The sequence below is a fragment of the Lutra lutra genome, chromosome 1 (assembly GCF_902655055.1).
Source record: "Lutra lutra chromosome 1, mLutLut1.2, whole genome shotgun sequence".
Lineage (NCBI taxonomy): Eukaryota > Metazoa > Chordata > Mammalia > Carnivora > Mustelidae > Lutra > Lutra lutra.
Genome location: NC_062278.1, coordinates 137521293 through 137548292, shown reverse-complemented (window position 1 = coordinate 137548292; position 27000 = coordinate 137521293). Strand labels below are relative to the sequence as shown.

The 27000-nt window shown below is 40.4% G+C and overlaps 2 protein-coding genes across 5 annotated transcripts in view; one reads left to right on the top strand and one right to left on the bottom strand.

Annotated features, from left to right (window-relative positions):
* Positions 1-356: 356 nt before the first annotated feature.
* LOC125102228 (transcription factor SKN7-like) lies at positions 357-24889 on the bottom strand. The gene is made up of 6 exons (XM_047733222.1): positions 24707-24889; positions 24079-24567; positions 21219-21387; positions 6964-7131; positions 5523-5583; positions 357-4020 (listed from the first exon to the last, which is right to left on the bottom strand). The coding sequence occupies exons 1-4, from the start codon at positions 24887-24889 to the stop codon at positions 7091-7093; spliced, it is 882 nt and encodes a 293-aa protein (XP_047589178.1). The 3' UTR covers positions 357-4020; positions 5523-5583; positions 6964-7090.
* SATB1 (SATB homeobox 1) overlaps positions 24496-27000 on the top strand; it is a 99551-nt gene continuing 97046 nt past the window's right edge. For all 4 annotated transcript variants that reach the window (XM_047737748.1, XM_047737739.1, XM_047737729.1 and 1 more), the window contains exon 1: positions 24496-24895. The gene's annotated coding sequence lies outside the window, so the exon portion shown is untranslated. The remainder of the gene's footprint in view (positions 24896-27000) is intronic.

Here is a 27000-nt window from a genome sequence, read left to right as displayed (position 1 = left end):
TTAATATAACTTGTTTAAATGTATGTTCTTATCATTTAATTTCTAATAATGGCCATGTCGAACAATTAGAGTGCAAAATTCCTAAAAAACTAAAACTTGGCTAGGTTATGAACTCCTTCCAGGACTCCAGTTTCTAGGGGTTTATGACTATTTGGCTCAGCATCACATCCTGTGGGGCTCAGAAGCAACTGAACAGAGGTGGCAGCAGGTGGGTAGATGTATAGGACTTTGAAGGCATCCCTGCCAGGACACCTGGATAGCTCAGTTGGTTAAGCCTCTGACTTGATTTCAGCTCATGTCATGATCTCAAGGTCATGAGAGTGAGCCCCACATGGGGCTCCAAGCTCAGTGGGAATTCTGCTTGAAATTCTCTTTCCTCTCCCTGTCCCACTGCCCCTCCCCCTCCTCCTCAAATAAATAAAGAAATCTTTAAAAAAGCAAAAAGAAGGCATTTCTGCCTCCTAATGGCCTTTACGTGGAAAACAGGAGTCTCTGGAACTTCTTACTTCCCCAGTGAGACTACTGGTAGACTAGCAGTCATCTAGGAGCAGGGAAAGAGGCCACAGGGTTGGAACTTGGGTACTATGGGAAGTGTTCAGGGCTATGGCAGCACACATCATTCCTAAAGATTAGATGGGACCTCGTTTCATTTCAGTGGTCCCCATTCCAGAGAAAATCCAAGGATCATGGAGTCTCTAGAGGATGGTGCATGCTACAAGGGTGCCACAAGGATAAAATAAGACCCCTGCCATCCTGTATACCCAAATGCTATCTTGGGAAAGAGAAGGAAGAGGGTAAGAATCTGAGAAACACTGAGTCATCTAAACAGCATTACTCAAAATGTGGTCTATGGGCCAGTACCAGTCCACAAATTATTACTGGTCTGAAGTGAGATAAATACAAGTAAGAATTGGTATTTAGACATTTTTATCACAAACCGCCATTGCCAGGACATCCTAGCATGTGACCAGAAGACTTGTCTTGTTGAACAAGATACAGGCCAGTGCAGATGTGTTGAGCGAGCACTGCAAGTGGCTTATGACATGAGCTGCATAGTCGTCATACGCAGGACGACCATGTATTTGATCCAAGATAGAACAGAAAGGTCAACCAATTTTAGAAGTATTAATCTAAGACTTTTGAAACCCTTCACATTTGGATGGGAATAACATGCTGAACAGCTTGAATCAGAGGTTCCAAAGTGTGTTCCTTGGACCAATAATAAGCATCGACCGGGAACTCCTTAGAAATGCAAATTGTAAGTTGCTACCAGATGTACAGAATCAGAAACCCTGGGGGTGGGCCCAGCAATCTGTGTTTTAACATGCCCTCTAGGTGATTCTGCTGCATGTTTGGAGTTTAAGAACCAGGGGTTAGAATGTTTCAAGTCAAAGAATTATGTTCAAGCTGCAGAAAAAGAAACACTATTAATTAAGTGTTAAGAATAATTAAATTATTCTTGCTAGAATGCAGAGTTGGAACCCATGATGATCAGACCAGGTAGAGAAAAAGAAAAAAAACTGAATTTGCTTTGTGTTTCTGAGTGATACACAAGTGAGTGAGGCCAAGATGCTAAAGCTGAATACTTTTAGTGGGTGATCCTTTTTTATCTTCCTCTGAAAGCTTACCCACAGGGCCGTGACTCCACTTTGCAGCGTAATTCATTTCCCAGCCCACACCAGCTTGTTGTTGTTGTTGTTGTTGTTGTTTTACCAAAACAGGGTCACAGTATAGGAACAGAAGACTATTTCTCTAGCTTTACTCTCACCACATAATTGCTGGATTTCTGGCTTTCCTACATTCCTACGACTACTACTGTTAATAGTTCAGGAGGCCCCCTTGGCTCTTTTGTGTAATCTGTCCTTTTCCTTCTTTGCTCTCAGCTCCTGGTGCCCCTAGTATGTAACCTTCTCCATGTTTCTGCTCCTCCCAGGCAGGGTTGATGCAGGTCGAGCTTAGAATCTGGCCAACCTGGACATCAGCTATATCACAGCCCAGAAATTCTGCTCTCCACCCAGGGCTCACAGGATCTGCCAAGGCAGTCTTTCTCAGCCCACGTGCATGCATGTCACCTGGGGTTCTTGCAGTCATGCAGGTCTGAGCCTGCAGGTTTAGGGTGGGCCTGAGGAGCTGCATTTCTCACAAACTCCCACTGACCTTGCCAGTGTGTAGGCAATATTTTGAGAAACAAGGCTTAGATCAGTGATTCTCCTGATTTCACAAGGTCTTCTCCCCAAGTCTTCAATACAGCTGAGGGTGCAGAGTTGTAGGGTGGCCATCTGCCCTGGTTTGACAGGGATTATCCCCAACATCCCGAGTCCTGGGCAAACCCAGATGATTGGTCATCCCAACAGCCCCAAACCACTCTGAACAGCCCTCATCCTTCTCCTCCCTACTCCTTGCCCACCTGACACTTGTATCTTGGGCTTCTAGACTCCCTCTTAAGATAACTGCTTTCCCCCCAGGCTCTTCATTTCTCTTCCATACAATACCTTCCCCTTGGGCAGACCTGTCTCCACCAGCCCTAAAGACAGAGCTGCATTTTTCAGCTAGTGAGGCCAGTTGTAGGAAGAGCTGCCCATTTGTCTTGCTATGGAAGGTTCCATTTCATATTTCCCCGTAACTGGTCAGGACTAAGAGGCCCCCCTGAGATCAGTGAGGACCATATTTAGTAGTTAACTGATTTATTTTCACAGAAACTTTCTCATCCTGTCTGGTCTCTGTAGACCAAGCAGGTTTCTCCAGTGCTTGGGAATAATGCCGGCTTTGCTTTGCCTCTTAGCTGATGATGTGGCTATTATCTGGAATCAGGAAAAATCAAAATCTTTCACTCTGGGGCTTGGTGAATACAATGTGTTTTCCAGTATTTCCAGTGGTGCTTTTTACATCAAAGCCATAAATTCTTTTAGGCAAAGCTTCATGCCTCATCATCCTAGAAATACAGCTCTGATTATATCCATCCACAGCTAAAAACCTTCATTAACACTGAATTTACAGCAGAATTATTTCCAAACTTCCTGCATTAGTACAAAGTAATGGTTCTCAAAACTTTGCTTTGCACCAGAATGACCTAGAGGGATTGTTGAAATAGATTGTCCGCCCCACCCCTGAGTTTCAGATTCAGTAGGCCTAGGTGGGGGCCCAGGAACTTGCATTTCTAATGAGTTCCCAGATGATACCAGTCCACAGAACTTACTCTGAGGACCACTGCTTTCCATCCACCCACCTAGCAATGGGTTACACTCCAACACCCAGCTACACCACATAAATTCAAAGACAACCCTTTATTCCTTGTTCATATTGCATGTTCTCCTACTCTGTGCCTTTGTTTTGTTTCATTCATTTATTTATTCACTGTCTTAGTCCACTTAGGCTACTATAACCAAACACCACACCTGGGTGGCTTAAACAACAGACGTTTATTGTCACAGATCTGGAGGCTGGAAAGTCCAAGATCAAGGTACCTGTAGATTTAGCTCTTGGTGAGAGCCCTCTTCTTGGCTGGTAGATGGCTGCCTTCTCACTGTATCATCACATGGTGGAGAGAGAACATGCTGGTGTCTCCTCCTTTTCTTGTAAGGGCTAATTCCATCATGGGGCTTTGCCCTCATGGCCTCATATAAACCTAATTACCTACTAAAGACCCCCCACCTCCTAATACTACCACATTGGAGATGGGATTTCAGCATATGGATTTTGGGGGGACACAGACATTCAGTCCACAAAATTCATGGATTCGTTCACTCAATCAATGATTCATTGTTTTATAACTTCCCCCTTTTTGTTGACGTATAATTGGCAATAAAAATTACAAAGACTTAAGGTTTATAATATGATTTTTTGTATATACTTTATCGAACATTTCTTTTTAAAGACGACACAACTGATCCTGTCAAATGCTTTCATGGAGTTTATGGTATAAGGGAAGAGAGAAAAAATTTACCCTTTTCATTAACAGAGTGCTTCAGGGTTCCCAAAGAGATCTCACATGCAAGCTCCCCTTTGGTCTTTTCCAGACCCCTGAAAGATCAATGAGGCAGAAGTTATTTTACACATTTCACAGATAAGGAAATTGAAGGCCAGGGAGTATTTCAACCGAGGTTTTGCTAACCCAGGTCTTTCCAGTTCCAGGTTAATGTTTTTTTCCAACCAATCATGCTACTTCAGTCTTGGTTCACTGTCTTCCCCTCTCACTGTTGCCCAAATTGTACGTCTTCTTTAAAGCCTAATCTGTCACACCTCCAGCATGAAGCCTTCCATGATAACCATAATTAAAATAATTTATCCTTCTAATAAACAAAGACAATACTTTGTCTCTCTACTGGCACTTAAATATATACATATTTATATATATTTTTATAATATATAACTATAACATAATATATTATATATTTATAATATACATAACTATATATATAACATATATAATATATTTATATATTTATTACATATATACTGGCATTTAAATATATATATTATATATATATATCCCAATCTCCATGAGAAGAGGATCACTCTCCTTTTTGTTTCCCATAACACTCAGCTCTCACCTTATAGTAGAAGCTTACTAAAGCTCTAAGAAATGAAAAAAGAATGAAGGTTGGAGAGATGAAAATCCCACCTACTTTCTGAATCAATGGTTCTATTCATTAGATAATTAATGAAGAATAATATATTTGAAGAGAAAGCAGAGTTCTGCATTATCTCTTTATTTTCTATCTTCCATAATGGTGATAGGGAGGACTAGCACTCAAGAAGTGAGTTTTCCTGTTCTAACATTTTGCCTTCATAACGTAACAGATAAATACTATTGCTCTTGTTTTCAAGTGGAGATCCTAAAGCCCAGAATTGTTTAGACATTTCCCCAAATTCTGACACTGGTGGCAAGTTAGAAATGGGACTATACTCAATTCCATTTAACCTCATTGGCAATATGAGCACATGAAATCACCTCCAGTTATACTATGACAACAATAAATTGTCCAGCATTTATCTACATAGCAAATTAATTCATTGTATAGTAATAATCTTGAGGTCATCCTTTAGTAACATAATCTCTCACCTTATTATTGACTTGTCATTGATTCACCATTTGCTGGTTGAATCTTTTGATCCATTTCTACAGAAAGGGAAAGGAATTTCACTTTACCGTGTGACCAGTCATCACTAATTGTGAAATGCTGGCCTGTGACTTAGACAGTGAATCTGTCTTAACACGTGGTATTGTGTTATAACAGAACAATCCTGTTAGGAAAGAGAGTGGGAAAGGTTTGTGGTAAATCCTGGAACAAAAAGTGGGGGTGGGGAAGATAGATCCAGTTCCATGAATAACCCCAAAAGAAACAATAACTTTAGCAACAATGTAAGGCTCATACATTAAAGCAATTTGTTACACATTTACCATATCATAGAGCTGAGAATTCTTGGAGAGTTTAACCAAAGGACATTGCCGATCAACATCACAGGGCCTTGACAGAGAGGCAGGTAAGAGACAGACAGCATTCAGGTAAGCGCTAACTTACCTACCCGGGTTCAGCCCTGGGTTCTGCAGCCGGTCTTATAAGAGCAGAGACCTGCAACATCCTAAAAACCAGACAGACACATGAAAGGTGATCTTTCTCACAAATGTATGAAATAACAATTTGCATCCTCTCCTCTTGTATGTACTGCAATATTCTACCTGACAAACACCTGTTAATTTTTAATTGGCAAGGGTTATTTCAAGGTCTTAATCATTTCATTAGCCATTAAGACAGCTAACAGTAAATCTTGGCATCTACCGGATTTTTTTTTTTTCTTATAATTTCAATGAAACTGTTTAAAGGGATGAGGAAACTTTATAAATATCTTCTGAACTTTCTGGATCTGCCAGGTGGAAAAAAGTTTCAAAGCACATTTTCAGGCTCTCTGGGGTTTTCAATTCAGAAAAATTAAGTTACAACAAATGTCCTATTTCATAAACAGCTTTCTATCATTATTCAAACTGTCAGATCAGGGAGCTGGTAAAAAGTCATTCATCTAGAGAAGGGTAAAAATTGGGAAAAGAGATAACTATTTTCTCGAATTCACTGATGATGATGTTAATATAATATTGGCTTCAATGGGCAGTTTCAATCACGGTTCTCCTCAAGATAAAATAAAAAACATTTCAGACATTTGATTATCACTGCTTCTTAGGAAGAGTTCAGAAGCTCCCCCTCAGCCAGTGGTTCTTGGTTCCTAGACATCTTCCCACTGGGGAATTCTTAGTAAGGACGAAGATCTATATATAGAAACAAAACCTGTTCCTAACGTGTGTGCCTATCAGGGGACAGGCAGGAGGGAATTGTCATTTTGTCTAGTCACTCAGGCTCTAAAATGATGAGGTTTCTTGGTAAAATAACAACAATACTACTAGATCATGCTTACATACTGAACTTTCAGACAATGTTCTAAATACATTTTAAGCGTATTTAATACTCACAACCACCCTATGAGATAAGTACTATAATTATCCTCATTTTATAGGATAAGCTGAGAAACTTAGAAACACAAGTTCAACAACCTGCCCAAGGTCACACACCTAGTAGGCAATGACACAGGCAGTCTGGCTCCAGAGCCCGGGCTCTTACCCTATATACTCTATTGCTTTTTTATGTATAAAAAGTAGTATTTTTTATATGAAGCATGACAAATGTGTGTGTGTGTTTGTGTGTATGAAACACAATTATTAAAATTTTGAGAAAATGAAAACTGGAAGAAGAGAAAAGGAAGAAGTGCTACGAACTTCATATAATTGTCATGAGCCTTTGGGGATATTTGGTTTCAATCATATTTATATGCATATTTTTTATTTGTTGTAGTTCTAGGATTTTGATTTTTTTATCTTATTATATCAGAAGTATTTCCTATGTTGTTAACAGTGTTCATGATGCTCATTTTTAATACCTGTGTAATATTACATAGACTGGGTATATTACTCACTTGACAAGTCTCCAGCTGTTAGCTATTTAGGTTGTTTCCAGCAGCCCAGGGCAGGTTCAAGTGCAGGTTGTGTGGCCAGAGAGCCTGGTTCAAATGTCTGTTTCTCTACTCACCAGCTACATATTCTTCAGCAAGCTACTCGACTTCTCAGTGTTTCAGTTTTCTCATCTGTAAAATGAGGATATTAGTAGTAACGACCTCCATCTACTTGGGTTTCTGGGAGGATAGACTGCATTAATTGTAGTAAAGCACTTAAAACATTGTACAGTTATCAGTATCGTGAGTGAGTCTATAGTAAACATCTTTATACATAAAACAATTCATATTAAAAAAATAATTTCCTTAATAGATATTCCCAGACATAAGACTACCAGGTCAAAAGATAGGAATCTTATTTGTTCTAATATCTGATTTACATTGCCAAACAGTTTCCAAAAAAGTATTATATAGATTTATATGCCACTAGTTATGGAAAAAGAAACGACTTTCCAGTGTACTTTGCTGACTTTGGGTATTAATATTAAATCTTCTATTGCTTTGCCTTCCACTTCATCAATCTGTTCTTCAGCTGTTTCTAGTTTGCCCTTAAACCCATCCACTGAGTTAGTTTCTGCCAGTTTGCTTCTCAGTTCCAGAATTTCCATTTGATTTTTATCTTAGTTACCAATAATATGCCAAAATTCCCCATCTTCTCATCTAATTTTATTAATTTATGAATCATAGATATTTTAAAGTTTATTATATGGTCTAATAGGTGTGACTGGTAATTTTATTGCCAGAAATTGTGTAATGAAAAATTGTAGAGATAATTTGAGCCTCTGGGTGATCACATCTTTGTCAAGTGGGGTTTTACCTTAGCTTCTAACAGGTAGTTATGTAAGATCCTATATAAGAGAGCTCTTTTGGATTCCTGGCTCCCAGGGTTCTCTGCTTCTCAAATCCTCTCTGCCCTGAATCTGTGATGCTTTTAAACAAATATTTGCTAGATTTTTTTTTAAAAGATTTTATTTATTTATTTGACAGAGAGAAATCACAAGTAAGCAGAGAGGCAGGCAGAGAGAGAGAGAGGAGGAAGCAGGCTCCCTGCTGAGCAGTAAGCCCGATGTGGGGCTCGAACCCAGGACCTGGGATCATGACCTGAGCCAAAGGCAGCGGCTTAACCCACTGAGCCACCCAGGCGCCCCAATATTTGCTAGATTTTATACAGGTTTTCCACTTTCTCTCAGAGGATAAGTTGATCTAAATGAAAATAATCCGTAACAGCTGGGAATGTAAATCCTTGACATTAATTTTAAAATAATTGATTAAACCTATATACAGCTTATTTTTGTTTTAGTGTATATTCAATTGATTATTAGTAAGGCTGAATGTTCTTACTTTTTTGCAAATATGTTATATTTCATCTTTTGTGAAATGTGATTTTAGTGTTATCTCGTATATTGGCTAAATATGATTCTATTTTTATCTCATGTATTAGTTCTCAGCTGTGGAGTTTGTATGAGCTTCTGTTAATGATTATTGACCCTTTTGTAATGTTCAAATAATTGTACCTTGCCTACTGCTTGTTTGTTTATTGCTGTCTTAATATAACCAAATCTATTTTATCTTTACTTTGTGATTTGTTACAGTATTTTAAGCCTATAAAAACAAATTCTTTAGATTTCCTACAGTTTGAGTTTTGCTATTTTATTATATGTGTATCATGAATATATAAATTGATTTTTTCAGTTAATCAGTCCATATCTTATAAAATATTTTCCCTTCCCACTGATTTGTGTTCTGACATTATCAAATACTCCATTATTATATAAAATATGATTTATTTTGACCACATATTTTGCCTCATTAATTTATTTTGGTGCCAGTATCACATGGTTTTAATTATTATAACTTTATAATATATTTTAATATTTGATATGACTAGTCTGTCCTCATTACTTTTCTTCCTCAGAACTGATTTCTACTATTCTTGCCTACTTTCTTTTCCAGATTTATGTTAAAATCAAGTTCCTCTCACTGTTACCTCAAAATGTGAAAAACAAGAGGCTTTATTACTAGATTTCCCATTATATCTATACTTTGGAAAGAATTAACAGTTGTTTTAGATTTATTTATTTTAGACAGAGAAAGAGGGAGGGGCAGAGGGAAGTGGGAGAGAGAATCTCAAGCAGACTCCCTGATGAGTGCAGAGCCTGATTTGGGGCTTGATCTCATGACCCAGAGACATGACCTGATCATGACCTGAGCTGAAACCAAGAGTGGGACACTTAATTTTTAAGTGCCACCCAGGTGCCCCAAGAATTTACAATTTTAAAATGTTTTTTTTTAAAGCAGAAACCAATCTTTTGACTAATTTAATATTTTTATAGCTCTCAAAAAGTTTCATTTAGATAGGTAGCATATTTCCATTTAAACTCAGTTTTATATATTCTGTTGCTCTTGTAAAATAAATCTTTTAGAGGTTTATGTTGCTAATGGTTGCTAAATATTTAGAAATATTACTAATTTATGTTAATAGTCATATGCCTGCCAATATTTTACTAATATATTGTCTATTCACACTTTTATATGCTTCTTTGGGTTTTCAAGATAGAAAAATATTTTTCCAGTCATAATGATTTTTTCCAAAATATTTTTAGAATAATAATAAAAATAAATGAATAAATAAATAAATATATTTCCAAAATATTTTTTCAGTCATTCTTTATAGGTCTTCTTTCTTTATTACTTTTAAAAAAAGATTTTATTTATTTTATTTATTTGAGAGAGAGAGAGACAGCACAAACGGGGCAGAGAGGGCAGAAGGAGAGGGAGAAGCAGACTCCTTGGGGAGCAGGGAGCCCAACTAAGGGCTCGATTGGAACACTGGGACTATGGCCTGAGCAGAAGGCAGATGCTTAGCCAACTGAGCCACCCAGCTGCCCCCAAGTCTTTTTCTTTAGTGTTTTATTATATTGATAAGGGCTTTAAAAAATGTTTAATAACATTATTATGGCAGAACCATTATACCAACTTTTACCCCATCCTTGCTTTTAAACATGTATATTTCTAGTTTTTAAAAATTAATCTTAAGGGGCGCCTGGGTGGCTCAGTGGGTTAAAGCCTCTGCTTCAACTCAGGTCATGATCCCAGGGTCCTGGGTTCGAGCCCCACATTGGGCTCTCTGGGCAGCGGGGAGCCTGCTTCCTCTTCTCTCTCTCTCTGCCTGCCTCTCTGCCTACTTGTGATCTCTGTCTGTCAAATAAATAAATAAAATCTTTAAAAAAAATTAATCTTAATATTGACTACTAGTTAAAAATATTTATTATGCTAAAAATAGTTTATTTTTTCTTCTTATCTTTTTATCAGGAACAAGTATTACATTTCATCTAACACTTTACAATCTATGAAAATAATCATTTACTTCTTATTTAATGTACCAATATGAAATATTTCACTAGTTTAGTTTCTAATTTTGTAAACTTTTGCATTGCTTGGGTATACATTATTTTTATTATTTTGCTGTGATGAGCTCTACTGACTTTTTTTTTTTTTAAGATTTTATTTATTTATTTGACAGAGAGAGATCACAAGCAGGCAGAGAGGCAGGCAGAGAGAGAGGAGGAAGCAGGCTCCCTGCTGAGCAGAGAGCCCGATGCAGGGCTCAATCCCAGAACCCTGAGATCATGACCCGAGCCGAAGGCAGCGGCTTAACCCACTGAGCCACCTAGGTGCCCCTCTACTGACTTTTTTAAAAGTACATTAAATTGTATTAGGTTTAAGCTTATTTTTTTTTTAAGATTTTATTTATTTATTTGTCAGAGAGAGTGAGCACAGGCAGACAGAGTGGCAGGCAGAGGCAGAGGGAGAAGCAGGCTCCCTGTTGAGCAGGGAGCCAGATGTGGAACTCGATCCCAGGACGCTGGGATCATGACCTGAGCCGAAGGCAGCCGCTTAACCAACTGAGCCACCCAGGCGTTCCAGGTTTAAGCTTATTTAAGGCATTATTCTTTCAGTGTCATTATCCCTTTACTAATATTATAATAACAATAATTATAAAATAGTCCTTTTTGTCTTATTTATGTTTTTTTGAAAAAATTCTGCTTGTGACCATGTTAGGCTGCAAAATCTTTGCTCTTTTAAAAAGTATTTCTATGTCATTTTTCTTTAAATATGACTCTTCTAAGCACCACCAAATCATAAGACCTTCATTTTAACTTAATGTGAAGATCCTTCCATTTGAATAGAGAAATTTAAGACATTTACACTTGTCATGATTTTTAGCTTGATTGTATTTATTTTATACTTTCTTTTCAATAATTCCTTATTGTTTACTTTCCATTTTGTCTTTTGAACTGTTTTATCTCCTACAATTATTTATAAAATAGATATTCTTCTTCCCATTCAACTAGTATCTATATTAAATTGTTCACAACTACCCTTAAATGTATTCTTAGCTAATGATTTAAAAATAAAGCAACAGGGGCACCTGGGTGGCTCAGTTGATTAAATGTCTGACCCTTGATTTCAGTTCAGGTCATGAGTTTGAGCCCTGCATTAGGCTCCCTGGTCAGTGGGGAGTCTGCCTGAGATTCTCCCCCTCTGCCTGCCCCCGCCCCCATTCTCCTGCCATGTGGTCTCTCTCTAAGAAATAAATAAATAAATAAATAAGCTTTCGCTTTCTCCATCTCCTCTTTCCACATTGTGGTTATTAGTTACAGACTCTTCTTTTAAAATTTAAACAAACAAACAAACAAAAAAACCTCCTTTTCGGATTAATTTATTAGAAACATTACTTCCTTAGAAGAAAAACATCTAGTCATTAATATCAATTCTTAATTCATTTCAATTTTCCCTATATTTTATTCCTTTATTACTTCATCTTGACCCTGAGTGCTTAGTTAGCCCTAAGCTTTTTTCCTGGAATTTTCTATTTTTGATTTTTTTTATATATCTGACCACTTAGTGATCTAAACAGTATCTCTTTGCAACTCTACTCTAAGTTGTTATACCTTCTGACACTTTCCTGATGTAAAAATGTTATTTTGTTGCTTTTATGTATGAGCCAATAATCAGGCAGGCATAAAACTTAAAGAATCAAACTTGTTTTGCTTAAAATTATGTAAGAAATTATACTTTGGTCTGAAAAATGTTCTTGTTCTGTAAAAGAAATATGAAGACAATCTACAAAAATATGTATCTGTTTTCTTAAATACTTGAAGGAATTTTGTTTGTTCTAGAAATTTAAAAATTTACCAGCCTATGACTAGGCATTTATTTCTACCCCTTAATTTTACTCAAAATTACAATATTACTGCAGTTTTTGTATAAAGAAAGGTTTCTTCTGTCATAAACTTTGATTTTTACTTCTAATCCACTTGCTCTATTTTCAGGGGAACACCCATTATTTTATTCATAAATATAAGAAATGTTTATCTAATATTAATAGCATATACAATGTGTTAAGCCCTCTGTTGGGGGGGTAGGGTTATAATAATAAGATGTTTATTGCTCTCAAGGAGCTTATTTTCTAAGTTAGACCTCCATAATTTATCTATCCAATTTCCTCTTACCCTTTTAGCTTTTATTCATTTTCTTTGGATGTTTAGACCAGTTATGAAGTTTTTCTTCTGTATCCCTAATTTCTATTTCTGCAAAACAGAAATTTCACCTACTGAATTTTTCATTTAGTCACAATCTATTCTTATTTTTACCTGTTCTTGTTTAATTAAAAACAATATAGTCCCTCCTGCTATATCGTTATAATTGCATTCCTAAAAAGCCTCATATTATCAGAAGGTTATTATAAAAACAATTATTTCAAGGAGAAAAGGGGTTGGGGCTAAGTAGTTTCAAATGCACAATAATAAGATAATTTTACTACTGTAATTTCAATAATAATACGTGCTTTTATATTTCTAAGTGTTTTTAACTCAAATTTTAACTAATAAATTAGTCTATCAAAACAAGTAAATATGATTCTCAACATACCAATCAAGTAATGTAAGACTTACAATGTAAAGTTAAATCAGATCTTAGACAATGGGTTACTACAACCATAAAATAAATTATATTACAGTTTGCAACTCTCCCAAGTAAAGAAAAAACTGTAACACCAACTGATCAACCAGCCATTCAAACAAACCTATTCCAAATATTTTTATGGAGTAACTGCATGTCTACATATATAACTATAGTTCTAAATATGCCATCGTGTTAAAACTAATAATAGCAAGTACAATGCAAATGATGTATCTTAATGTATCCACGATGTTATCTCCAATTCTATCTATAAAACCACAGGAAGTAGGAGAAATGATTGAACTTGCATATGGAAACAACCAGTTTCTGGTATACTTCATGTGTTGGGATATATTCATTGCTTCATTTCCAAAAACTGCAAGGAGACCCAATAAAGTGGGAGCCCAAGAGAAGAGGACCCAAGGTCCTCAATGTGCTTCCACAAAATTCCACTTTTCTTGTAAGTTTGCAGTCAGCTTCTAGCATTTACAATAGATTTCAAGTTATTGGTGCACAAGGCCCAAGAAGCCATCAAAGGGAAGTCTTACCTTTGACCATTAAAATCCCGAAATGCAATTCTGGCCAGGGACAACTTTCACCTGTTAGCATAGGAAACTCCCAAGGTATGTCCACTCTGCAGGCATAGGAAACTCCTAAAGTGTGTCAGGACCAGCAACATAGAAGGCCACAGAGCATGTGAGAGAGCAAACTGGAATTAACAAAGTAACCTCTTCATTCCTTCTACTTTCTAGAATATGCTTATTTCTTACATTTTTATTGTTGATTCGTAAAATTCTTTTTCAGGTGGTTCTAAATCCTTTAAAAAAGTAATTCACCAGAAGAATGTTCATATAGTGCAACTCATTTGTGTCTTCCCAGAAGTTCCCCAAATTGGAATCTTAAAATATGCATATTGGGATGAAAAAACAGCTTAAAAACAGTTTTGTTAAATGTCTGTTTTTTTTAATTCAATGAATGATTTTAAAAATTAGCTTCATTGTTTTTTAATTTACCATCTGTTAACTCAATAAATATGAGTTCTTAAAGTTAACCTAATTGTCTTGGAATTTGCTGTTTTTGAAGCTGATTAAAGTTATTTAAATTAATTTTATTGTATATCAGACTAGAACAAAGCATGTCTGCCTTTGAATAGATCTTGGCTAATAATTTACAAATAAGTGTGCCCATTTTTAAAATGGACTAATTTTGTTTCTGGTCCTTAATATATATCAGTCAACCTGTAGAGATGCAGAGATGCTGATGTTAGATACTCAAAGGGATAGTATATCAATATACCGAAACTAGTAGCCATTAAAAACTGACCAAGTACAAACTTCCAACAACTCTGTCTTTTGTCTAATAAAGAGGAAATCCAGAGAGAATATCAATGAGAATGCTATTTCTTTTCACCCTACGTTCCCATGGATGAAAGGAGTTGCGGGGCACCTGGGTGGCTCAGTGGGTTAAGCCGCTGCCTTCGGCTCAGGTCATGATCCCAGGTCCTGGGTTCGAGCCCCACATCGGGCTTTCTGCTCAGCAGGGAGCCTGCTTCCTCCTCTCTCTCTGCCTGCCTCTCTGCCTACTTGTGATTTCTCTCTGTCAAATAAATAAATAAAATCTTAAAAAAAAAAAAAAAAGGAGTTGCTATGTTTTTTAAATATCCTGCCTCTGGTCATAGTTTCTTAGACTAAGGGTGGTCACTGAATCCAAGTGAGCCAATCAGACTCATCCCTAAGAATTGTGAAGACACAAAGATGGGCCTTTCTACGCATGGCTTGACGGAAACATCCATAGTGCAAGAACAACTGGCAATCGTGATCTGCTATGTAACTGAGTAGAGGTAACTCGTATTGCCATGAGAAAGACAGAAAAGAAATATGGAGAGAGAGGATTGACTGGGTTCCCTGTAGCACTTCAATACATCTACTCCCAAAACCCCACTGTACCCTTGACTTTGGATTCCACAAAAAGCTCCAGTTGTGCTTTACCCTTTTTGCTTAAGCTCAGAGTCGGCTTCTATCACTTACCAAAGTCGAAAGAACTTGAACTAATGTACAGAAGAGAAAATCCCACTGGTAGTAATCATTGTTTAATCATGGGTTTTTAAGGCTTTATTCCCCGCCGACCCCACTTTCCTTCAGATGAGAAGCTCTTAACTTTAACATGTAATTTAGCTAGTCTTTGTTTTATGGTTATTGCTTTTATGGCTTATCTAAGAAAAACTGTCTATTTCCAAGTGATGCTTTCCTCTAAAACTTTATGGTTTTAATTCTACATTTAGATCTATAATCCACTGGCAATGAATTTTCATGTATGGTGTGAGGTAGGGATCAAGATGTTTGTTTGTTTGTTTTCTGTATGGATATCTAGTTATCCTAGCACCATTTGTTGAAAACACTTTTTTTGTGTATTGGGTTGCTTTGGTGGTGGTGAAAGTTGGCCGGGGTGGGGGGAGGGGTCATCTGAAGCCATCTGAAACTAATGGCTGAGTACTAAAATGCTGAGACAGTAATTTTGTTAACTTTATTAATGAGTTTAAGAAAATAATAGTAACATCTTCACTTAAAAGAATGAGTAATAATTCATTCATCGGAATTCACTTCTTCCATAAACTTGCATGTAATATACCTAAAATATATCTCATGACTAATAGTCAAATCTGTCTTCTGTTCCATGCTGTTATCAGCTTACTCTTTTCCATTGTCTATATAATATGCATCCATTCATGTTCCAGATATTAAAAAGAGCAAGGCATACTGAGATCCAACCTAGGACTATATCTGTGAGATGGAACAAACTACATACGTCCAAGAATACTAAATGAAACAAAACTGATGACCAAGTCAAAGCGGAATTCAACCACTGGTCCTGTCCGTTTGTCCCTCTTCTGTGTATCATACCTGGAACTTTTGCCCTCCAATTGTATAAATCAGCTTCCAAGTTGTCTCAGGAAGATCCAAAATTAATAATGTTATCGTAGATTTGAGATGACCTTGAAGTGTGATCTCAAAATCCACTGATTCCCAATGTGCAAGTCACAGATGACTTGCATACAAATCATCTTCATGGCACACATAGAAAATCTTTAATATTTGCCAAAAACTGGGGTAAATGCATGAGGCAACTGGCTCAGGAACTCTGAGCATCCTGAGCCCTTCCCAGGCTCTGGTGGGTCATCTTTAAGACTGAAAGGTTCAATATCTTGGCACACTTGTTATCCTTTTGTACCATAGCACTTAGTTTATTCTCATCTAAGTACTTCTAAAAAATGTGCAGTAGTGGATGAAAAATTTATAGGTTTGGCTAATAAGCATTCTCTATTTCTGGAAAAAATTATCCCTAATTTATCTTGGAGAACAGTACCTCCCCCATTCTCAGCCTATGCAATTTGGGTAGGGTGCTCTCCTAAATCCAAGGCGGGCATTTGGCCCAAGGCTGTTGAGTTAAAGAACCATAGCCCTTGACCAGGGTTATAAGTGCAGGTAGGAGCACATGATACAACTTGATTCAGTCACAACCAGGTATAGTTCTTTTGCTGGAAACTTTGAGAAAGAGGAGTGCTCTTTTGTTGGAGTTTCTGTATCAGAAGAATAGAAGATTGGAGGGACTACCTTATTACCGTGAAGGGAAAACTAGACTAAGAATGAAGTTAAAGCAGAAGTTGACACAGAAGAAAGCAGAAACAAGCGATAGTTGGTGACGTTATTTGAGCAGATATACCTAATTATGCCTAAAGCACTTCTTACACTGTATTTCCAACTAACATGTATGTTTGTTGAGGGAGTTCGAGGATAAAAAGTGAAACAAAACTTTAATTTATAATTTGGATTTCGACCCCTTTCAACCCAGGTTTCCCAAATCCATATGGATCACTGGATCCCTGCTTTATTTCTACCAAATCTGAATTTATGGACATGGAGCCAAGGAATCTGCATTTTAAATAAGCCTTCTATTTAATTCCCATGCACAGTAAAATTTGAGATACACCACTGTGTGGGAATAAGGAGTGAAAAGAACAAACATTCCCCACCCTGATGTTTGTCGACATCGACAAAATAGTTTGTTACAGAATCAGAACTACAGTCCAGTTCTCTTCTTTTCTTCCTAGTAACTTGATTTCCCTAAGGTCATGCACTATTACTTTTTTCCCTACTCCAACACATTTTTCATCTAAAATGTAAACATTTACTAATGGCAAAGATTCTACGTTTGGGCAGCATTCATAGCATATAAAAATAGGAGGTGCTTTAACAATTTTAAGATAAATGTTACTAGTGACTATGTTCTGGACTTGGCAAACATTTCCACAAAAGTTATAGAAGAGAAAAGCATTCCACTGTGTGTGTAACTGTTTTCATACAAAAATAATTTCTTCCAAGATCTATCAGTAAAAAATAAATATTCCAGAAATAGAAGCCATAATTATTCTCCAGCTTTGAGTCCCCTTGGCCCACCAGCAGGTCACCCAGGAGGTTCTTGCTTCTTTTCACCTCACTTACATTTCAGTCAATTCACTTTCTCTGCTTGTTTACAGCCCAGGATTTCCTCTTATTAGAATAACAACGAGAGCAACATTAACAAAAGAAAACACCGTCTTTATTGACTACTACCCATGCAGGAGCCCAGGCATTGGCTAACTCCAGGAGTTGAGTACAGTGGTAATCCCCACCGGATGGATGAGGAAATTGAGGCAGGAAACGAAGAGACTTGCCCAAGGTCATGCTAATGACTAGTTGAACTTGGATTAATCCAGGCAGTTGGACACCTATGGCTCCTCTGCCTACATGTATATAAATTTTGTCTATTTTTTTTTCTTTAAAGTTCACTAAAATATTATAATCTGCTCATGCTGCTTCTTTGTATTCAAAACTCATGGGGCACATAAAATGGGTGGGTTTTATGCCATAAATTATACCTCAAGAAAGGTGAATTAAAAAATTACAAATTGTAGAGCCAAACTGCTAAGAATTTAAAGACTTGATTGCCCAATGAATTGAGTGGCTTTAAAAATATGGATGTGGGGGCACCTGGGTGGCTCAGTGGGTTGAGCCTCTGCCTTCGGCTCAGGTCATGATCCCAGGGTCCTGGGATCGAGCCCCACATCGGGCTCTCTGCTCGGCAGGAAGCCTGCTTCCCCTCCTCTCTCTCTCTCTCTGCCTGCTACTCTGCCTACTTGTGATCTCTCTCTCTGTCCAATAAATAAATAAAAATATAAAAAAAAAAAATATGGATGTGCCCCTGTGTATATAATGTGTGTGTGTGTGTATATATATATATATATATATGGTATACATATATGTATCTATATGTATGTACACACACACACACACACACACACACACACACACACACTATACTATATAGAGTTTGGCCTTCACTAAAAATATGCATAAGCTACACGAAAGGGTGCCCGTGTAGTTTTACAAAGCCTGGGAGTACAGATTTTAGGGCCTGTTCCAGGAATCACGTATTTAGCTGGCATTCCTTTACAAAGTAGGATCGTTAAGCTTAGTCCTAGATAATATTCTGATGCTGTGCTGATCTTTATGTCCTACTCTAGATGATGTATGCATTTTTAAAAACCAATAATATTTATCACAGTGAAATAAAAAAATTACCTGTGATCGATATAAGATCATTGTGCTCTTGAAAAATTAACAGTCTAACAAAGGAAGCATATGGCATAAGGAGTCCTCAAAAAATGTGCCCTCCTTCTAAAACTTCAGCTTTTTCCTCTTTCATTCATTAGCTCTTCAAATATTTATCAAGTGCCCCTAATAAACATGGAAAGTTGTATACTATAAAAAGGGCAGTATTATAAACGGCTTTGCATCATCCCTCAAATGATATTATGGAGTATCAGTTACAGGCCCCCAGGCTTGACTCTTCCTGTCCACTCTGCCACCAGAGAGATCTTTTTTTTTTTTTTTTAAGATTTTTATTTTTAAGCAATCTCTACAGCCAACACGGGCCTTGAACCTACAACCCTGAGATCAAGAATCACATTCTTCACCAACTGAGCCAGCCAGCTACCCTCCAAGTGATCTTTCTAAAGAGTTCTGTTGGTGTTACTCCCATCCTTATAACCTTTAATGATTCCCTACCTCATACGGTAGGAGATATTTGACTGGTGGTCTTTACACTGATTTTGATCTGGAGACATCTTTTCTCCCCACATGTGTACTTTAAGATGGGGTAAGTTTTCAACATTTAATATTTCCACTTTTCACATAAAACCAAATTAGCAACTTCTCTTTAACAATTGGAAGACGAGGGGCACCTGGGTGGCTCAGTTGGTTAAGCTCCAACTCTTGATTTTGGCTCAGGTCATGATCTCAGGGTCCTGGAATAAAGACCTGTTGGCGTGGGAGGGATGAGGGCAGAGGCCAGGGCTCCCTGCTCAGCTCCCTGCTCAGTGGGGAGCCTGCCTGAGGAATCTCTCTCCTTCTCCTTCTGTCCCCTGCCCCTCCCCCCCTAAAATAAATAAATCTTAAAAAACAAAACAAAAAAAAACAAACAGAACAAAACCCAAAAGTAACCTCAACTGGAAGACCTGACACTCGGCATCATTGGGCAGAAAATATATTCTCAGGATTGCCACAGTTTTTACACCGCTTATGGTCTCAACTTGGTCTACTTTGCTCACTTGTTTCCATGCTTGGCCTAGAGTAGAGAGAATTTGCAGTCCGACAGACAGGATACAGCTTGTCTGCAAGGTTCTTCTTAGTTTGTAGTTGCTTGATTTCATCCTTCCCAAAGATCTCATGTTCCAGCCACACCGAGTTCCTGGTATTCCTAAACAGCAAGCTTGATCATCCTCAGTGCCTTTCCTCATATTGGTCTCTCTGATTGAAATAGCCTCTATCTCCCTTTTTTGCCTAGAAGAGACTCATTTATCCTCAGCACTTAGTTCAATTCTTCTATGCAACTTTCCTAAATCCCACCAGAGTTATTTGCTTCTTCCCACGTGTTCCTGTAGCACTTTGTGCCTCTATTGGCATTGCAGTGGCTTTTCCTTCTGTGAGCCCAGTTGGAAAATGTGTTTCTTGAAAAGAACTCTTGACCGTCTCCACATACACAGTCCTTAATAGAGTACCTGGCATGAATAAGCGAGTATTTATTGAATGAACAAAAAGATAGATAAGTGAATGAATGAATACTTTCAAGAAAGTTTTTTATTTGTGTTGCAAAATTTTGATGTTTAAAATAAGGGAAGTAACTATTCAAGACAAAATTTCAAAATCTGATAATGATCATGACATCTTCAGATAACACTTTTTTTTTCCCCCCAGATAACACTTCTCAAAAGTTCCTGTTCATGGTACCCTTTCTTGGAAAACAAGTCTTGAAAAAATAAAATACATATAATTTAGGAAATACATAAAGAGTGGCTTAAAATTGACAGGGCAGTGCAATTTGGGGGGGAAGGCGTGGGATTGTAGGGGCTGCATTCAAAGAGAGAAAGATGGTAAAAAAAGTCACAGCATGCATGTCTCCCTATAATTTGGTGGCCTCTCCAGCAGTGTTTACCTTGAAGAATGAAACATTTAGTCCACAAAGGAGAAGGGTGGCATTGTTGAGCTGGAGGATATCAGTACTCAAGGGTCACTAAGAGTATGTTAGTCCTTAAAAGCTGTGCACCATAGCTCTCTACTTCAGGGCACAAGGTAGAGCTGCACTATCTGGCTTCACTGTGATGATTCTATGGAACCATGCAACTAGTCCTGGCCAATGAGTTGTGAGCCCAAATAATGAGTCACTTCTGGCTATAGAATTTAAATGCCAGCCTGACACACTCTGAATGATCTTTATTTTTCCCATAGCAACATGAAACATTCAGGATGGCGACTGTTCTATCAGCCTGGGACCCTGAATGAGGAGACATGCAACAGACAAGCTGACTTGCAGGGGACTCAACACGACCAAGAAAACAACTTCTGTCACTGTAGATCACTAAACATTGGAATTGTTTGTTATTCTGACATAAGATACCCTCTCCTGACTAATGTAACAGATTTGCTCTGTTTGGCAGAACTAAGACTAATGGTTGGAAGTTTTAGGGTTTATAGGATTTATGAGTTTTAGGGTTGAAAGTTTTAGGGAAGTCTGTGTCAATTTTGTTCAATTTTTTAAAATGTAATAAGGTATAAAGTATAAAGATGGAATGAACTACTTAGATACTCCTTATTTATAGGAGTATATGATACTCCCTATGATACTCCTTATTTATACACACAATATACATTGAATTTTACCCTGTAGTAACTCTTCTGTAGATAAAATCTCTACCTTGAGGTAGGTATAAGTGGTGAGTTCCCCTTCACTTAAGGTGTTTGCCGTGATAGCCCCTAAAGGTTTGGCTTGACAAATCAACTTCAAAAATACATTCCAACCAGGAACTTCAGGATGTGTACTTCCTCTCATCTAGAAAAGAAAAAAAAAATCTATTTTCTCAAATATTCTTTGGATTTCATCTATTTACGGACCTATTGAGTTGTCTTTTTGCATTTTGATGTCATCTTGCCACCAAATAAATTTATTGAAGGCCAATGCTGTTTTAGCTCTCCTTTCCATCTTTCTGACACTGTTTAGTAGACAATATTTGTTATCTATTCCCCATAGGAAAATAATCATCTTTTGACCCTATTTATTATTATTGACCATTTGATATGCTTCATATTTACTTGTCTTTCAACCATTTAAATCAGATTTGGACTTGTTAAAAAAAAAATCTAGGAGCAGAAATATATTACCCTAATAACTTTCAGGCAAAATACCTTTTCCTTCTGGGAAGGGAAAAAAAAAAAAAAAAAAGGCTTATCCTAGTACTATTGAATTTGTGGCCAATTACAATATTTCATTAACATCTTAATTCAGTAAGTATTTAATGTATTCCTACTACGTGCCAGGGGGCAAGGTTTACAAAAGAGTTTATCAAGTTACGTTACTTAATGCACTGTACGCATCATTACATAATTCTGTACTATAATAGAGCCTGTGAGCTCTCTGTTCAAGACTATTTAGGGGATAAAAAGCAAATTCAAAAGGTTGGGGAAAATGTTCCTTTGGTTTAACGCAGGGGAGAATATCACACTTTAGATTTGGGGGACTTAGTTGATATTTCTGGGAAATAAGTAAGAGTGTGTAAGAGAAATTAGAGTGTGTAAGGGAGAAAAAAAATCGATCTTTTTGTGTGTGTGTGTGTGTATTTCAATTTCTGTTAAGCTTCACTTCAGCCTTTCAGAACTGGAGAATCAGCTGCCTGCTATAAGAAATTGCTAATAAGCAGTAATTAAAGACTGAGAATTTTTTCTTTCCATTCCAAACCTGATGTCATTCCCAGATGGAGATATTGGTACTAGTTAGGCAATTCAGCATTTTGGTAAAGTAAGGCAGAAGATTTGGGGTCTCTTGGATCTATGGACACAGAAAGTGGTCCAGGAGGGAAAACTTGTGTTTTGTTTTGCCCATGGCATTTATACCTTTTTGCTTTGCTTCACAGAACGAGGAGTTGAGGTGGGCACTTGCGTCTCAGAAACGTGGGATGAGTTCACTAAAATAACACTAATTCATAAACTTTTTATAGTCTTATATCTTTGGAATTGTTGTCTTCACAGAAAACGATAATGAAAAAGATGGACATTCCAGTGGATCCAATACCACTGATAGGAAAGAACTGGTATATCAGAAAGCAGCATGAATACATGTGCTATTCTCCTTTATTTAGAAAAACGACACAAAAATACAGCACAGTTGATGTGCTGTTACCAGGACTTGAAAGTAGAATCAACCACTGTGTAAAAGATAAAATAAGACTGCACGGAATATGAGGATTTTCCCAGCGTGCTTTATTCATAGACATCTGACAGAAGAGGACCTAACAGAGCTTTTAGGAAAAACTGAATTCTCAGCCCACAGTCACTTTCCAGGAACTTCACTGCAAACAGTGCTCTGCGCTGGCGGGATGGAGATCTTAGCCATCTCCCTCCTGCTTCCATAGTTTCCTTTTCTCTAAATACAATTATGTATGGGGACTTAATGAGAGAGCAAGCCTTGTGTGAAAGGAACTCAAGAAAGTGCAGCTTCTAAAAATACACCGAGGCGGCTCTACAGTCCTTATTGTTACAAACTGACGTTTTGCAGTTCAAGCTATGAACCTAACAACCACCCCCCCACACACACACACGAAGAAAAAAAAGTAGACCGTTTTTCCTTTCTGCAATCCCCTTAACTTTGAGTAAACAGTAGTAATTTTCTGTTGTCATACTCAATGCAAATTTCCCCAAGACGACACAACACAAAACAAAAGACCTGTTAGCTTCCCACGAGCGGGGTGGGGGTGGAGGATGGCAGGAAGAGAGGGGCAAAGTTGATGGAGTTCTCACTTCTCCTTAGCCTGGGGACCTGAACCTCCAAGTCATTCTGCTGTTGCAGGGGGTTTCGGAGTTTCAGTCACCTTCTGGGCGGGTTCCCTTGCCCCTCTCTCCCGCCAGCTCCCTGTCATTAAATTCGCATCACTTGCCCCCTTTGCTTCCAGAAGAAACTGGACCTCTCAGTTCAGGGTCTTTTCCCAGTGGATTTTAAAGTACAGCTGCCGACGGGAGGACACATATTAAACAAACAGGCAGGGGCGAGGGGTGGGGATCTGCAAGAGGCCCCCCCTTCTTCTCCTTCCACCACGTGTTCCTCAGTTGGGGTGCAGCGCTCTTGGATGGGTGCTGAGAAGGGCGAGGGTGGGGTGGAAGAAGATGGACAGAGCAGGCTGTAAGGGAAGGAGGCCCCCTAGGAGAGATCGTCTCCACCGAACATTGACGAGAGAAAAAAACTGGCCCACATGCCCCTAGTGGGGAGCGATACATCCCACGCGGGCTGGGTTTGGGGGGGTGCGTAGGGCCCTCTCACCTGACTTCCTCCTCTGCTGGCACACACACTACAATCACCCGCTCCCCCCCCTCCAAAAAGCCCAGCTAAACAACGAACAACAAGAGGAAGCCGCCGGCAGCAAGAGGAGGGGTGCGCGTGGTGGGGGCCCGGGAGAGGTGAGGGGGCAGGGTTGGTGGGCGTCGAGAACCGCGCCGCGCACCCCTATGCGTACTCCCAGGCGCCCACACTTACCCCTAGCGTCTGAGGGTCCGGTCTTCGGCGCCAATCCCAGCTCGCGCCTCTCGCCCGCCCTCGTCCCTCCGGCCCGCCGCCCCCCACACCCCGGCCGGCGCGCTGGGAGGGAGCCTGGGAGCGGCGCGCGGCGGCGGCGGCGGCAGCGGCTCGGGCTCGGCTCGGCTCGGGCTCCAGCGCGCTCAGTGTAGCCGGCGGCCGCTGAGGCTCCACCGCCAGGGGGAGAAGCCGGGGCGGGCGCTGGGGAGGCGGGCCGGGCCCTCGCAGCCCCGCCGGCCAGCCCGCGTCGCACAAGCTCGGGAGCCGCAGCGACGTGGGGTCTGCCGAGCCCCCGGGCGCATCGTGCCCGGCCGAAAGGAGCCGCGGCTGGATGCGCGTCCCGGGGAGCTGCGGGCTCCCGCGGGGGGCGCCCCGGCCGCTCCGGTGCGCCTCCAGACTGCCGGCGCGGCGACCGCCGAGCGGAGAGCAGCTCCCGCCGGCCCCTTCCCCCTCCCGCCCCCGCCGCCGCCCCCTCCCCCTCCCCCCCCCCCCCCCCGGTAACATCCCCTCCCTCCCCCCCCCTTCCTTCCCTCGGCCCCGCGCGCTCGCTAGCTCGCTCCTCGCCTCGCTCTCCCCTTTAAACGCCCACTTCGGATGGGGAAAGAAGACAACTTGAAGTCAAGTTGCAATTAACTTCCGCGGCAGCCGCAGCTCCGGCGGCGGCGGCACAAGAGGCAGAAGCCGCCGCCTCGGAAGTCCGACGCGCCCGCCCTGGGAGCTGTTCCTGGTCGCGGGCCCGCACTCGACAGCCACCGCCGCCCCCAACGCCCATGCCTGAGTGAGTTCTGCTCCTTCGCCTCTCTTTTCCCCCCTATTCTTGCTCTTTCATCTCTCTCTCTCTCTTTTTTCGGAATCGATCCAAACTTCTCTGTAGCACCCACCCACGGCGCCCCTTGTTGGGGCAGCGCGGCTCCCCTCTCGTGGACGTCCGGCTGCAAGGGTCTTCCGAGCCCCTTCTCTTCGTGCGCAGCCGAACCCGGGAGGGGTGGGCCGGTCGAGCGTGGGAGAGCACCCGGGATGGGGGACTTGGAGATGCCATTCATTCTCTCTCAGAGTGTGGGCACCCTACACACCTGCCCGGCAGACCCTGGCGGAACAAACTCCTTCAGGTCCTCAGTATGACCCTTCTTGGAAGAGGAAAGGGGAGCGGAAAAGACCGAAGGAAGCAAACGGGAAAAGGGAAAGAAAGCCTCTCTGTGCACCCCGGAGCTGGGCTGGCAGAAGGGTGCCCGGCGGAGTAGGCTGGGGAGTGGAAACGTTCCCCGCCGGATCGCAAGTAAGCTCAGCATCCTTACCCGGTCCATCTCCTCCTTCCTCCGCCCCCCGCCCGCGCAGCTGGTTGGGAGCGGCGGCGGAGAGGGGCCTAGAAGTTAGTGGCAACTTCTCCATCCCGGGAACACTCGGGCGCCCGGGCGCTTAAGTTGGAGCCGGGATTTTGAAAGCCGCGGCACTCCGCATTTCGAGCCCTCGCTGGCGGTGGTGAGGTCGGTCCTGAAGGGGCTCCTGGAGTGACTGTGGGTTTGGAGCGGGCCTGGAGGCAGGAAGAGGTGCTGCCCTCTTAGCAGGACCGAGACATCACAGGTACGGCCTCGGGGTCTGCACCGTGTCTCCCTCCTGCGGTCCTGACCCGAGCGTGGCGGCCTTCTCCGAGCGCTTCACTGCGGAGGCTCCCGGGGCGGCGGAGCGTGGGTTTGGGCAACCACCGTAAGAGGCACAAAGCAGGCAGGTGGCAGGTACGGGGAGCGACACGCGTGTACCGGGGAAGTGCACAGAGCAGGACTCTGGGGATGACCCCAGAAGAAGGATAGGGGCTTAGGGCTCTTGCTGGAGGTCTTGGCGGGGACCTCCACTGGGGCGTTGCGCTTAATAGTGTCAACCCCAGGATCGCCTCTCGAAGTGGCCTGGTTGGCAACTTTGACCTCTGCGCCCTTCCTCAGCGAACTTTCCCTCGCGGCATTCCAGATTTCCAGGCAAATGTAAGACTTGGACTCTACACGGTTGTATTAAGAGACAGGGGAATCTGAAAGACGTCCTATTCTCAGGAGAAAAACCATTCTACCCGGATGGCTGGGGTTCCCTGCTTGCATCCTTGGCGGCCAGGGGACCTGACTTTTTCAAGAAGACAGAGGAAGGGTAAGAAATGAGTGAATGTGGACTGGTAGGTGTCAGGTTTTGTCCCAAGCAGTCCCTAAACTCTACAGTGTTTGTGCTACTGAGGGAGTAACTCCTGCGGTTGAAACTTTATTGAAATTTACACCCTACCTAAAGTGGATTTTTCTGAGGTGTCAGGAGTGTAAGATTTATTCTGTGGTAAAACGTAGCTGCAGAAGCAAACAACAACAACTACAAAAACCGTACTCTAATACTGGAAAATGCCAAGGTTGAGGTGTTTCCTTTAAAAACCTTTAATCTGCTGTGGGGTACCAATGCTATGATTTCGCAGCAGTCCTTTATTTCTATTGCATATTATTTTAGTAGAACAGTAGTACATTCATATACTGGCTGCTCCAGTCTGCTGGCAAACATTAGCATTCAAGCTTACATTTTTGACAAATGTGCAGACAGGAATAGCATGAATAGGCATCTTAAATATTAACAACCTAAGCATCTGTTGTGAAACAAATTTAATATATTTACTCTGTTTTTCTCACATTGTTAGAAAAGGTTATAATAAGTGCATAATTTCAACTTTAGTTAGCAGAAGTAACTGGCTGTATCTTTCACTACCTCTCCAAGTGTTTAACACAGTCACCAGACATAAATACTTTAATTAACTTGGTTAGACACATTATTAAATACACTTTAGACCATGTGTATACTATGTAAAATGTAACAATAGCAAAATATGTATCCTATTTGTGCACATTTTAAGTGACTCTGCAT

What these genes read in the sequence shown, in the direction of transcription:
- LOC125102228 (XM_047733222.1), bottom strand. Translation starts at nt 24,889, where the DNA reads ATGGGCGTTGGGGGCGGCGGTGGCTGTCGAGTGCGGGCCCGCGACCAG. An exon ending in GTCTTCTTTCCCCATCCGAA is followed by an intron (nt 24,568 to 24,706) that starts GTGGGCGTTTAA and finishes CGGGGGCGGGAG; the next exon opens with GGGGAAGGGGCCGGCGGGAG. An exon ending in TACAGAAGAGTTACTACAGG is followed by an intron (nt 7,132 to 21,218) that starts GTAAAATTCAAT and finishes CTCATTTTACAG; the next exon opens with ATGAGAAAACTGAAACACTG.